At 39.7% G+C, this 13482-nt stretch overlaps 1 protein-coding gene across 4 annotated transcripts in view; it reads left to right on the forward strand.

Annotated features, from left to right (window-relative positions):
• Positions 1-13482, forward strand: part of MAP7 (microtubule associated protein 7) — a 126711-nt gene that overhangs the window by 90994 nt on the left and 22235 nt on the right. For 3 of the 4 annotated variants that reach the window (XM_050893329.1, XM_050893330.1, XM_050893332.1), the window contains exons 6-8: positions 1549-1659; positions 8199-8312; positions 11693-11841. In XM_050893329.1, the coding sequence (XP_050749286.1) occupies positions 1549-1659; positions 8199-8312; positions 11693-11841 (374 nt within the window). The remainder of the gene's footprint in view (positions 1-1548; positions 1660-8198; positions 8313-11692; positions 11842-13482) is intronic. The other variant, XM_050893331.1, reaches the window with a different exon arrangement.

The following is a 13482-nucleotide window of genomic DNA, read 5'->3' on the forward strand; positions in this document are numbered from 1 at the left end:
TTTTAAAACCCATTTCTGAGTTTTATCCCCCTTTCAGTATGCAGTTAGCTGGGTCTGTACCCTCGCTGAGTCATTCTAACATTAGACAAAGTGAGCAAATAATCATGTGGGGTAGGGGAGAATCTTTCTTCACCCCAGCCAGTTATAGTGAATCCTATGTAGTTCATAGATCTGGGGAGAGTAAAGGTATTTTTCATGCACTGTATTTCTATGAAATTTTTTTGTACACAGTGAGTATACTTTAATCCACTAGGTCAGAACAGGTAAATACAATGTTGATGTACTTGTCATAAATAAACAATTGCACATAATATTTCAGCAACATCCTCCTTAATGTTGTCAGTGTCCTGAGTTTGTATCTGCTTCCAAAACAGTATGTGGACATATTTTTGCACACACAGAATATGAATCAGCAGAGCATTTAGGCATATGCTCAAGCCTCGTTGCATTTCAGCATGGTTGAATGCTTTGCTGAGTAGTGCCGAGGTTCAGTGCATGCTGAAATGTAAGCAAAAGCAGAATTGACTCTCCCAGCATCTTCCGAATGTCAGATTTCCAAATGGAAATTTGCAATGGATAACATGTAGTTGATGCATGTAGCTTTTTTTTTGAGAGAGAACATAAAGCGTATAGCTGGCCTGTTCAGCTCATTCCTCCTCTTCTGCCATTGCTAGCAACCTTCATGTGACACACATATGCACAAAGTGTGTGCAATCTGTATTCTTGAAATAACCATCACCCCCTCAGTAGGGTGCAGATGCTGATTCTGCAGCAGTTGTGCAGACAAATGATGTAATGCTGCTCTAACATGTACAGAACCTAAAAGCAAAATAAACCCCTTTAGTTTTATATACCAAGCATGTGCATTACAAGTAGTCTCTAGTCTTCCACAGAGACTCATTTTCTTTCTCTGCTAAGCTGTGTGCTGTTTTGGATTGACTAACTACAACTTCATTCACAGTAGGCAGAAAATGACTCTGTGGGAAGTTTAGCACTTATACATAACTACAGGATTTTTAACTAAATCTTTTCATTCCTTTTGTGCTTACCGTTGCTTCCCTTGTGCATAAGTCTTCCCTTAATCTTTCAGCATTGTATTGTCATGATACTGACCTTCTGCCTAGTAACAGTGCCCTGTCAAATTTCACCTTTTATTCAGGTGCTAAGGGTTTTTTTATGAATAACCTCACATTTCCAAGCATGTTGGTCCTTCCCTGAAGCTTTCTATTGTATATTGAAAGGAATGAGGAAATACCATCTTGTCTACTAGTATCCACTTTAGATCCTCCATTAAATCCTTAGATTGCAACCTGATTGAATGGTAATAAATGAACAGAATATTTTAGATATTTGAAACTTAAATTAAATGGTTTTGTGCCCAGTCTTTGAGTCACCTGTGCAATGTCTGCTGAGAAGTCCATTCTACTTTGAAAGTTCTTGTGGTAGAGCAGGAGTGACCTAGTCATGTTTTCCTCCTCCCACTAGTGAGCTAGGAACTTGCACTACTGCATGTGGGCTGTCAATTAGCATTATCTCCATTTGTTTTAGATCCAGACAGGCGGTCTGTTTCAACAATGAACCTTTCGAAACATGTTGATCCAGTCATTAACAAGCGGCTCTCCTCCTCATCTGCAACATTACTAAATTCTCCAGACAGAGGTACAGTTTCAAAGAAAAAAAAAAAAAGGAAGAGCAAGAAAGAATGTTCTATATTGATGTATTACTTCGCACATAAAACAAGCTTCTGAAGTCATTTTCTGTACTTCATCTAAGTGGGAGTGAAAAGACTTCAAATGTGAAAAGTAAATGGTTGAACATTTTTTCCTGTGAGAAGAAATATATATTTCTTGTTTTTTAAAACAAGAGAACTTACCTAAACAATCTTACTTTAGCAAATGATAAAAGCAGTGCTTCTGTCAGGTTTTTAGTAAATGAGGTACAACTGTTGACAGAATACATCGCTCCATAGTGCATGCAATCATGTGTGACCTTTTATTTGCATTAGGCCATTTTGTCATTATTTTGTTTTCCTTTCTTCTTTGGTAGTAGTTCTTGAATATCTAAGAACGTGTTGCATGAAGCTTTCAAGCAGTTATTTTATTACCATTTCTTACTATTTTTATTGAAGAGGTATGGGTGTTTTTTATATGGTCTGTTTATTGACTTTTTGTGTCCAGTTATTTTTCAAAGATTGCCTTATTTCAGTGTATGTTTTTGATGTTTACAACTCTGCACAAATGATAAACCATCAAGCTTTTAAAAAATTAACATAGCTGAATTGCTGCCTCTGTTCTGAGGATTTGTGAGATTGAAGCATTGAGCTTAAAGGAGTTTTATAAAAGAATGTCTCTTGTGTAACTTGTGCAAAGAGCTTTACAGAAAAGTACTTGGTAGGGATTTTTTGTCCTCTACTACGAATGAGAAGTTCTGTCCCATTTCAATCCAGATAAATGCATGTTTTCAAAAACAGTTTTTAGAATGGAATTTTGGTTGTGTTGCAAAACTGATTGGTAGACATCATTATTTCTGTGTCTTAACTGAGTGCCATGTTTTATGTGCATGCTTGTACGCGTGTATCTGGTTGATTTGATGGGCCATGTTAATCCTAGTGGGCTAACCTAGTTGTAAGTCTGGTAACTTGCAAAAAATACAGCATTATATTAGGAAATAATTTATTCCAAAACTCCAACACTTTTTTGCTCTAAATGTTGAAATCCAGTCAGGTTTGTTTTTATTAGCTTTTCAGGTGTATATATTTTTTTTTTCCAGGTGGTTGCTGTTCTTTGCCAGGGGATGCTTCTTTGAGAAAGGATTTTGGCTGGGGCGGGGGAACAGCAGCAGGCATTAAATATGAAGGATAGTCTCTTATGGACTGTAACTCACTGTGTTATAGTTTCTGCCACCCATTTCAAATTCAAGAGAAGTTAGACTGAATAATAGGCAGTCTAGCGGTGGGGAAAGGGAAGGAATATGGAAGTGATGGCCATATGTCAAAAACTTTAAATGTTGAGGTATTCTTTGCTTGGTATTTTCATTAAAACAGCACAGAACTCTTCAGAAGTCTCTTATATCTTTCATAGACTCCAAGACAGAAAGCAAATCCAAACACTATGAATGCCCTCTTTCTTGTGCAAAGTCATATACCTATATCTAGTTGCGCATGTATCTGGAGAAGTGCCGTTGGTCTCTCCAGTGACCTCAACATCTTAAGGCAAATGCTCAAAGGAGGGCTCTGTCTGCTCCCCATTTCACCTTCCAAAGGACACCCAATCACACGTTGTCTGTAATGCATACTCCTACCCGCAAAACAGCGAGCTGGAGATGAGGATGATAAGCTTACCCTAAGTGGCTTATAGCTGTCATCAAGAATATGTCTTCTGTTAAGCAGCACATTTTTACCATTTGAAGGACAGGATTATTATTTTTTTTTTCCCCAGCAAAAGACAAAAGTTTTCATTAACTAATAGCCTAAAAGACTGGTTAATTCCTTTTCAAGTATAGTATTGCTATATAGCTCTTTATCACAATTTTACAATCAGGCAGCTAGAACAGGCTTAGAACATTATGCTTTTATGTTAGTGGTACAGGTCTGAGTAGTTGAAAGTAACAAAACATGAACATTCAAGTGGAGAAAGCTGCTGTTGACCAATAAATTTTGGTAATTGTGCTCTTTAAGGAAAGCTTAGCAAGTGGATAATACTTTAGATGAGGTCTGAGTTACACACTTTCTTGGTTTTGAAAAGCAAAACTTGCACCATAGCTGCGTGTGGTGGGTTGACCAAAGCTGCTCTATCACTCCCCTCCTCAACTGGACAGGGAAGAGAAAATACAACGAAAGGCTCGTGGGTCGAGATAAGGACAGGGAGATCACTCGGCAATTACCGTCGCGGGCAAAACAGACTCGACTTGGGGAAAAATTAGTTTAATTTATTACTAGTCAAATCAGAATAGAGTAATGAGAAATAAAACCAAATCTTAAAACACCTTCCCCCCACCCCTCCCTTCTTCCCAGGCTTAACTTTTACTCCTGAACTTTCTACCTCCTCTCCTACAGCGGCGCAGGGGGATGGGGAATGGGAGTTTTGGTCAGTTCATCACACGTTGTTTCTGCTGCTCCTTCCTCCTCAGGGGGAGGACTCCTCACACTCTTCCCCTGCTCCAACGTGGGGTCCCTCCCACAGGAGACAGTCCTCCACAAACTTCTCCAACGTGAGTCCTTCCCACGGGCTACCGTTCTTCACGAACTGCTCCAGCGTGGGTCCCATCCACGGGGTGCAGTCCTTCAGGAACAGACTGCTCCAGCGTGGGTCCCCCCCAGAGTCCCAAGTCCTGCCAGCAAACCTGCTTCAGCGTGGGCTCCTCTCTCCACAGGTCCTGCCAGGAGCCTGCTCCAGCGTGGGCTTCCCACAGGGTCACAGCCTCCTTCAGGCCTCCACCTGCTCTGGTGTGGGGTCCTCCACGGGCTGCAGGGGAATCTCTGCTCCACCGTGGACCTCCATGGGCTGCAGGGGGACAGCCTGCCTCACCATGGTCTTCACTACGGGCTGCAGGGGAATCTCTGCTCTGGCGCCTGGAGCACCTCCTCCCCCTCCTTCTTCACTGGCCTTGCTGTCTGCAGAGTTGTTTCTCTCACCTATTCTCACTCCTCTCTCTCACTGCAACTGCAACTCCCCTGTAGCTTCTTTTGCCTTTCTTAAATATGTTCTCCCAGAGGCACTACCACTGTTGCTGATGGGCTCAGCCTTGGCCAGCGGCGGGTCCGTCTTGGAACCCGCTGGCACTGGCTCATCGGCCATAGGGGAAGCTTCTAGCAGCTTCTCACAGAAGCCACCCCTGTAGCCCCCCCACTACCAAAACCTTGCCATGCAAACCCAATACACTGTGTTTCTCCTCCTCTCTACAGTGCTTTTTCTTTCAAACAGGTGATGGTCTCAATCACTGCATCACCTTTGTCTGCCACCTTTATAGAAGTTTTTCAAGGACTCCAGTATTGTTTCCTGTTGAAAGAGAGTCTAAGCATAGAGTAGTTTTTCCCCATCTACTCCTCACCATGTTTGTGGCTCTTGTATGAGCAACTACGACTGTTATCCGTGAGTCTCCTTCGTGGTGCTCATCAGGAGGCCTGTTAAAGCCCTGCCTCCCATCTGTTCCTAGAACTAATCAGATGCTGCTGTTTGCTTACTTGCAATTTATTCTGCTGCTGCTAAGACAACTTTCCAGTGTTCAGTTTGTATATCCTGAAGACAAATACAGATGATTGTAATCAGTTCACTGTTGCCAGCTCCCTAGGACTTTGTGTGTTTTTCAGTTACAAGTTAGGCTATGAAGATCTTTAATCTGTTTAAACTAACCTGCTTGTAGCTGGGGGGTAGGGGTACTTGCTTACACCAGCAACCCTGTCACAAACGTGCTTCCTGTGTGGAAACAAGGAGCAAACAGCCGTAAGAGTGATAGCGTAACATAGCATGAGAACAAAAAATACCGTTTCCCCTTGTCTGTCAGATGGTTTGAAGGACTAAATCTTGAAAACATCACCCTAAGGCGTTAAAAACAAAAAGAGCAAGAAAAAAACCCCTGACCTCATTGTCTTAAAGTTGATCTTACTATTTTGGGATGCTCTTTGTTTTGTATTCAATTTGCTTTAGTGTGAATTGGACACCAAAGTTAAGTTGTTCAATGCATTTAAGTGTTAATACTCTTGTACTTGGAACTCAGTGGGCAAAAGTTTATTTGGCTGTTCTAGGTTAATGGTGATGCTAATGACTGGTAGAATATATATTGAAAGTGTCAAACATGATGCTTTCAGGGAGCTGTGCATTTGGAAAATTCAGTATGTGATGATCTTGAACCACAAAGCCAAGGTGTATTTAAATGAACTCTGATCTAAACCCATTTTAGAGATTTAGGGGGACTTTACCCCAAGCTCCTGGCTAGAACTATTTTGACATCTCTGAATCAGGCCTGTTGCTTATATGGAGAAGAGAGTTTTTGTTGGTTTCTTTTAGCTCACTGTTGGTGCATATCAGCTAGCTCACTCCCAAACACTGCCTCAGTGCTGTTAGTTGGATGCTGTGGGCACACAATTGCTTCCAGTAGATGATGTGGATATAAGCTCCCCTGTGTTAGGGGCAAAGAGAAAAGAGAACTAAACCATACTCACCTTGAGGACAAGTGACATGGGATAGGTGAGACATGGCAACTTAGTGTTCTAAGTCATCAGTCTCTTAGCTGTGTCCTCTTTAGACTACTTCATCTCTGGGGCCTCATGTGAAAGGTCTGTGGATGGCCGACAGGGCCATGTTACATTGTGACATTTACTTATCAGCTGTTTGCAGCTGTACAGATGAGCTCCAAGAAACTGACAGTATACATAGTACTGATTTAGTGGCCTAAAATTTCAGGGATTGCTTTCTGAAGTTGTATGATCTTTGTGTTAAACTATGGTAGAAGAGTTTCTCCAGACTCATCCATACTCATGCCTGTGAGCCTCACCTAGTAAAGCCTGAGACCACAAAAAGAATCTGTTGTCTTGCAATGGAAGCTTTAAACAGTGATCATACTGAGCATGGTGCCTGGAGAAGAAAGGAAGCAAAGATTTTACCATTATTGCATCCAGTTTAATGGTAGTTCTGTGATTTTACTTCAATGTTAAATTACAAGCTTAATGATAATGTGTGTGCTGTAATGGAGGTCTCTGTAGGGTTTTTTTGTGTCTCTGTATAATCTGTACCAATGCAGAATGGAAGCACTAATCACAAAGAGCTCTGGCAGTAGTACATTGTGTAAGGACACTTATCCAGAGAGCCTGCTGTGTTTGAGAGTCCTATATTTCTATAGTAATGCCCCTTATTGAGTTAGCAGGATTTAGGGGAGCAATTTGAGAAGTGAAGAACAGCACTGAGGGCAGATTAGGCAATTATATTTTCATAGGATGAGATTGAGATCGGCCCCTCTTTTCATGGGGCTCAGCATGGAGTAGATTAAAGACAGATTCAGAGTTTATGGCTATTAAAAGTGATGGGTCTCTACCTTTAAAAATGCAAATTAATCTCAAGTTTATTACAGCCAGTCACTTCAATGAATGTTTTAGAGACTGAGCCTCATAAATTCAAGCTGCAGTTTTGCTGCCGTAGACACCAAACTAAGGCCAATGAATGCTGAGATGTAAGATGACCTGATTTCACTTGCAACATCAAGATTATTGCTATGGTGTAAGCTTATTATAATGAACTACTATGGGAACTAGTTGAATGTTTTGTTTTGTGATGCTCATTATAATACAATTTGTTGCATCAGTATCAAAGAAATATCTAGTTCAATATAAAAAATAATTTATAGGGCTCTTTTGGTTACTACTTCACCATGATCAATGTTTAAGTAGTATTTTAAAAAAAAGTAAAGAAATTTTACAAGGCAAAAGGAATATATTGACAAACTAAATTTGCATTAGGCAATATTGGGAAAAGCAAGGCAAGGGAGTGATTGCAGCCAGGTATGTTTTCAAAATAGACTAACAATGCAAAAAGTTGGCTCTTGTTACTGTTCTAAATTGAAAATTATCATTAGCAGTATTTTTTGACAGAATTAATGATCAAATGTACTTTATTCTGTGGCTTCATGTGTTACTGAGACAACTGTAGCTGCTGAGCTTGGTATCTGCAGTTGAGGCGCATTGTATCCTTTTGCGATGCTTTGATAAAACCTCTTTGACACAATTCTCTGTAAGCAACCTTCTTTGTTTTTTCTAGCTGGGCTGGCAGACTTTGGAAGGTGTTTTAGTAATTGGTCTTTTTTGTAACTAGAAGGCTATATAGAAAGAGTCTGGGACACAAACATCTCTGTCAAAGTCTATATTTAGGAGTGGCAACTGCTCTCCTAGTACAGAAGTTATCCTATCATTCTTAATAGGGAATGTGGCATATGTGCAAAATATCAGTATTAATTTGGTAACAATTTGCCATAATGCCACAGGCAGTAACACAAATTAAATTTTCAGATATATGTGTTCCTGTAGGAATTCCTCTACTAAAATGGAGTAAGAGTAAAATGAAAAACACTGAGTGATTGTATGCTTTTGATCTCTGAAGGACAGTTTCAAGGTTTTCATGGCATGCAGTAGTGAGGAATAATAATTCTGCAACATGGAGTTATTTGTGAAGTGTTTGATCTAATATCTCGTTTGTATGGTGCACATTCAGCTCGCCGTCTACAGCTCAGTCCATGGGAGAGCAGCATCGTTAGCAGGCTCCTGACGCCCACTCACTCATTCCTGGCCCGAAGTAAAAGCACAGCTGCATTGTCTGGAGATGCAGGTAAACCTATAAGAACAGAGGCTTCATGTCTCAGCCACTTATTTTTCCAGATTCCCTGTGGGATGTTGTAAAGTTATTGATCTAATTATGAGAGTATGGTAGCATCCCAGAATGCGCTTGAATGTCCATGATTACATTGTGTGACAGCGTGAAAGCTTGTTTGTACAGTTGTTTGCTATGCCTCTTTCTCCCACCACGTCTTTCTTAATTTCTTTTGCCTCTTCATCAATGCAATAAATGACTACAACACATGCAGGGCAACAATGTCACGCTGTCTGTGGCTGTTTAAGGAAATACACACAATGTTGTAAAGAGCTGATTCAGCACACCCGCTGCTAAGACTCTGAGCTGCTTGCTGCAAAGAATAGTGTCACTCTCTACCAGGGCACTTCCCACATGGAACAAGTTAGACTTGTAGAAAGGCAGGCCCTGATTGCAGTGGATTTAATACCTGTGAAGTTAAATGTGCAGGTTTAGTGAGGTTATAATAATTGTAAAGTTCTCTGCCAACCCCAGAACAGCTCTCTGATGTACTTACTTGAGGGGTAAATTAACATGCAGAAATGTGAAAATATTGCTAAGTGGTAACTTAAAGCCTGGGTAAAACTGTATTCCAAAGACAACCAGGGCATACTTGCTTGTCAGGTATTCTAGGCAGGTGACAGCTGCGTCTTCTTTTATCATAGGATGTTTTATGATCATGCACTGGGGACTTTACCATTACAATAGTATATTGCTGCACATGCTGAATGTTTAAGTCTAGGCAGGTCTTCCCTGTCTGATATGGATAGGATTTTTATTCTAATTAAAGGACGTAGAAGGTAAGAAGGAATAGAGATCTGCTAAGATTACTTTTAAAGAAGCTTTCACTTAAGAACTCTTATAACTAATTAGGCTGCAGTACATTTCCACAGAGGTAGTGCTGTAGGAGCAAAAATGTGGATGATATTCTACAAACAGTGGAATTAACAAGTACAGAATTCCTTTTCACAAACAGCAGCTTGTAAAATGAGTACTTAATGTCATCTACCAAGCAGAATATTAGAAATTCAGCTCTTCATTAGGGAATAGTTGAGAAAGCAGTGTCTTAATTTTGTAAGTGGTTACTTTCCTGGAGCAAGAGTGAAGATTTTTTTGTGACTGCTATTGTTTATAATGTGCAATAAGCTCTAAACAGTAGAATATTGAGAAAGATTGCAAATAGCAGGAATGACTGATTTGTCAGTCATCAGCCTGAGGTAGTTCCCTGAAAAGCTTTCCCTATGCTAACTGGAACTGTACCACCCAGAAGAATAATCCATCTGCTCATTGTTTTCCAGGTATTATTCTCTAGGAGCAATAACTGGAGTCCCTTCATGCAGGACGCTTCCTGGAGATTAATGATCAGGTGGTGGTAATGGCTCACAGCTGTGCTCTGAGCACTCAGCTCATCCCAGCCTGTCATTAGTCCCTAGAAAATTACCCTGCCCTTTGGCTCTAAAGATAAATCACAATGCAAAAAATCAAAATCGAATTAAATACGGATTCATGTCCTTAAATTTGAAGTGAGCTATTAGGGACATCCAGCATAAGAGTACGTCTGGATCTTTTTTTAAATAACCCTCCAAAACCAAAATGTTTTTTAAATAACTCTCCAAAAGCTCCTCTGAATAGACGTAATCCTGTTGGTACAGGATTCACTGGGAGTGCTTCCTAAACCATTGTTTGGCAACATCGCAAATGAAAATGAACTGCTTGTCTTTTAATACTTACGATGTCATCCTTGGTGGTAACTTCATGTAATCGACGTGCAGCAAGAGAATTGATTCACACAGGGTGGGAACCACGTAAATTATAAGCTGTTTAAAACATACGTTGTGCCACTGCCTCCTATCTGGTTTAGATACCCTCAGCCAAAAATAAAACACGAACAAACAACTCTGTTTTCTTGTTTCTCAATTTTTATTTAAGTCAGTCATCTTGTAATACCTCACTAAACATAAATCCCTATAAATGATAAGGCAAGTATGAGTGCTGTTGCTGTAACACTTACATGAGACTCTCTTTATTCATAATGTTAATCTCACAGGGCAGGAAAATTTGCAGCGTTAGTACTGTTAAGTCTATGAGCTTTTCCTGTAACAGCAGCTGTACTGTTGTAAGACTGGAAGAATTAACTGTATGTGGAACTGCATTCTTTCAAGTGTGCTGAGAGGGATCTACAGGCAAGAAATGTTGGGGTTTTTTACCAAGGAAACTGAGGATGTAATTTTTTTAATTTTTTTTTTTAAGGGATAGGGAAGATACCATATAGAAGCTCTACTTTTCCTTCAAGTAACATGCTGAATAATAGTTATGCTAAGACTATATTAAATGAGCAGGAAAGACAAACAGGAGCAGACAAATAAAACTCTGCAGTAATACCGTATTTTCCCCAGTCTTCTCCTTCAGTTAAATCAAGAGAAAGTCCAAGAATACTTTGCTGCAAGAAGTTCCCCATGATACATTTTGCAGTGTTACAATTCGCTTTGAATATGTAATCAGAACACTGTATATCTGATAACCTGCCATTGGCAGGAGATCTTTTGGTAATAGTCTTTGTCCTTGTGCAAACCAACAAAAACTGCCATCCTGGTTACTCAAACAAATACTAATTTCCAAGCTGATCTACTGTTATTAGCCTGCTTTTTGCAATGTGTAAAATAGTTTGCTGTCAAGAATGTATTTGAGTCAGCTGTTATTCTAGCATTATCAAGAAAAATTAAAAGTTCTTAAATGGATGGGCTTCAAATATTCCTAAAAGAGGGATTTTTAAAAACATATCACTTGCTAAAAATTGTGGACAGTAATTTCATTGATTTCCTAGGTGAAACTGTTTTGCATTTTTAATGTGTTTTGATCTCTGTGTGTATGTCTTCTTTTATTTTTCCTCCACTTCCAAGACCAATTAATCGGCATTCTGATTTTAGTTTGATTGTTTTCTGTTCCGAATGTAATTGAAACTCATGTCAATGCATATACTAAGCTAGTCAGTCAGACTAATCATTGTGTCCACTGCTTTTTCAGAACCACCAGTTGTATAAAAACTTCACAGAAAAACATTGTTACTTTCTACTAACCAGTTATGTGGCATACTTCTTAATTTATTTAAAAGAAATTATTAGTTTACAAATGGAAAAGTACATGAGTGCCTATTGAAATTTTATCATTACTTTGTGTGGCCAAGCTAATGTATCAAATGATGGTTCTGACTTGAGAATTAGTCATTCCTCTATGTATTAATACCTTCTTTCTTTTCTGTCTTTCTCGGTTGTTTCTGTTCCTGCTGGCTTTCCTCTGTCAATTCTCCAATGCTGCTCTGTAATTAAAATTAATACATAACAAACCAACCAACACCGTAGTTATCCCCATTTGTCCCCGTTCAGCATCTTGCAGCCCCATCAGTCCTCTGTCCTACAAGGCCATGAACTGTAGGAATCCAGGAGACCGAGCAAAACTTTATGCCTCTACTGATGCTGTTGGACGTAGGAGAACAGCGCATCTTGCAGGGGTAAGCATGCCAGTTGTACGTAAGCTAGCGTCTCATGCCATGACTACTTGATTCCATTGCTTGTTAGGACAGGAATAGTTGCAAGGGTACTTGACTAAGTCTGATCCTCCCCTCTGCGCTGTCCCCACCCCCTCCAATTTGTTTCATAGTTGGCTGGATTTTAACTGAAATATACATTATGTGGTGACGTGGCCTGATTATGCACCAAAGAATCCATGTGGAAAAACACCCATGTTTTCCAAACACCCATGTTTGCAGAGTGGATGCCTTAGCTTCTCATGAGGCACAGAGGCAGTCACAGTGTGTGTGCCCTTTTCTTAAGTGGATTCTTAGCTGCCTTTTAAGGTCCAAGCTGGTGTTGCAGCTTTTCCCTCAGTGAGGAATCTGTTTTTCCCAGCAACCTGTTTTCACAAAGCCTGTAGAATTTCATATCTTCTGAGGCCTCTAGCAAATTCAGCTGAGCCTCTGGGATAAAGAGGGGGGAAGGCATGCACTCACATATGTCTATATACATAAGCACACAGAGCACTATCACTTCAGGTTTACTTTCTTAGGAGACCAGGCTAGTAAACTTTTCCTCATTGAGAAGGAAGAGGTTGGTTTAGGAGCATGGTTTGTAAGCAAGGCTTCCCACAGATCACCTGTTCATTCTGAATGATTTGGTTAGCAGTCCTGTGACTGATCTGAGCTTTCAGGGAAAATCCAGAACAGTGTGATATAGGCAGACTGAATTCATGTTGACTGTGCTCCAAGCCAATGGGATGCAGTCAGCTCTGATTCAGGTATCATTTGCTGAACCTGAGCAGTTATATTTTTCCTTGTACTCTACAGCCTGAGTTTGTTTAGAGTGTGAGAACAGTGAAGTCATCTCTGCAAATGATTGTGTAAGAGGTGCTTGCATTTTCATTTGTCCTGATGGGCAAAATGTCAGGAGGCAGTGCTGCTATTGACATCCTTGTTGGAAGCAGTGTTAATTAGTCACATGAATCATAGCCAGTACTTAATCTTTCAGACAGACGGTAGTATATTGAAGTTTAAGGCACAACATTGGGATGTATCTGTAGAGAAATCTCATAGTATGCATATAGTGCATTGCAATCTCCAGGGCTATCAGTTTAACACCTCTTGGGTCTTTCTCACTCCAAGTAGTTTGGGGTTTGGGTTTTTTTGTTGGGTGGTTTTTTTGTTTTGTTTTGGTTTTTTTTTTTTTAATTAAAAAGAAGAAAGTCTGGTACATTTTGGTGGAGGAGACAATGTAAAAATGTTGTTAATACAAAATGACTGAGTTAACAGCTGTTTTCAGTAGCCTGTATGGTATGGAGTATCTTTTATTCTTCTGTAAACTTTTGTAGGAATTCAGGTTTTTTACTGATATTAAGAAAAATTTTCTGATGCTCTGTTTTTGGGACTAATAAAGTAGATCCAATATAGAGAGTTATTGCTTAGCGAGCCAAAACTCTTGTTCATTGTAATGCATTTATTCTGGCTGTGTATGCTTTGATAACTCAGGTGATCATCATATTAATCAACAGATATCTAGTAAATTATACTGCCAAAGAGCTGGCTTGAGTAATGACTTCAAGATAGAGACCATCTATTGCTAATATTAAGTTATGGTTTTGGCAATTTAAAAATAACTAC

This window comes from Gymnogyps californianus, chromosome 3, assembly GCF_018139145.2.
Source record: "Gymnogyps californianus isolate 813 chromosome 3, ASM1813914v2, whole genome shotgun sequence".
Taxonomy (NCBI): Eukaryota; Metazoa; Chordata; class Aves; order Accipitriformes; family Cathartidae; genus Gymnogyps; species Gymnogyps californianus.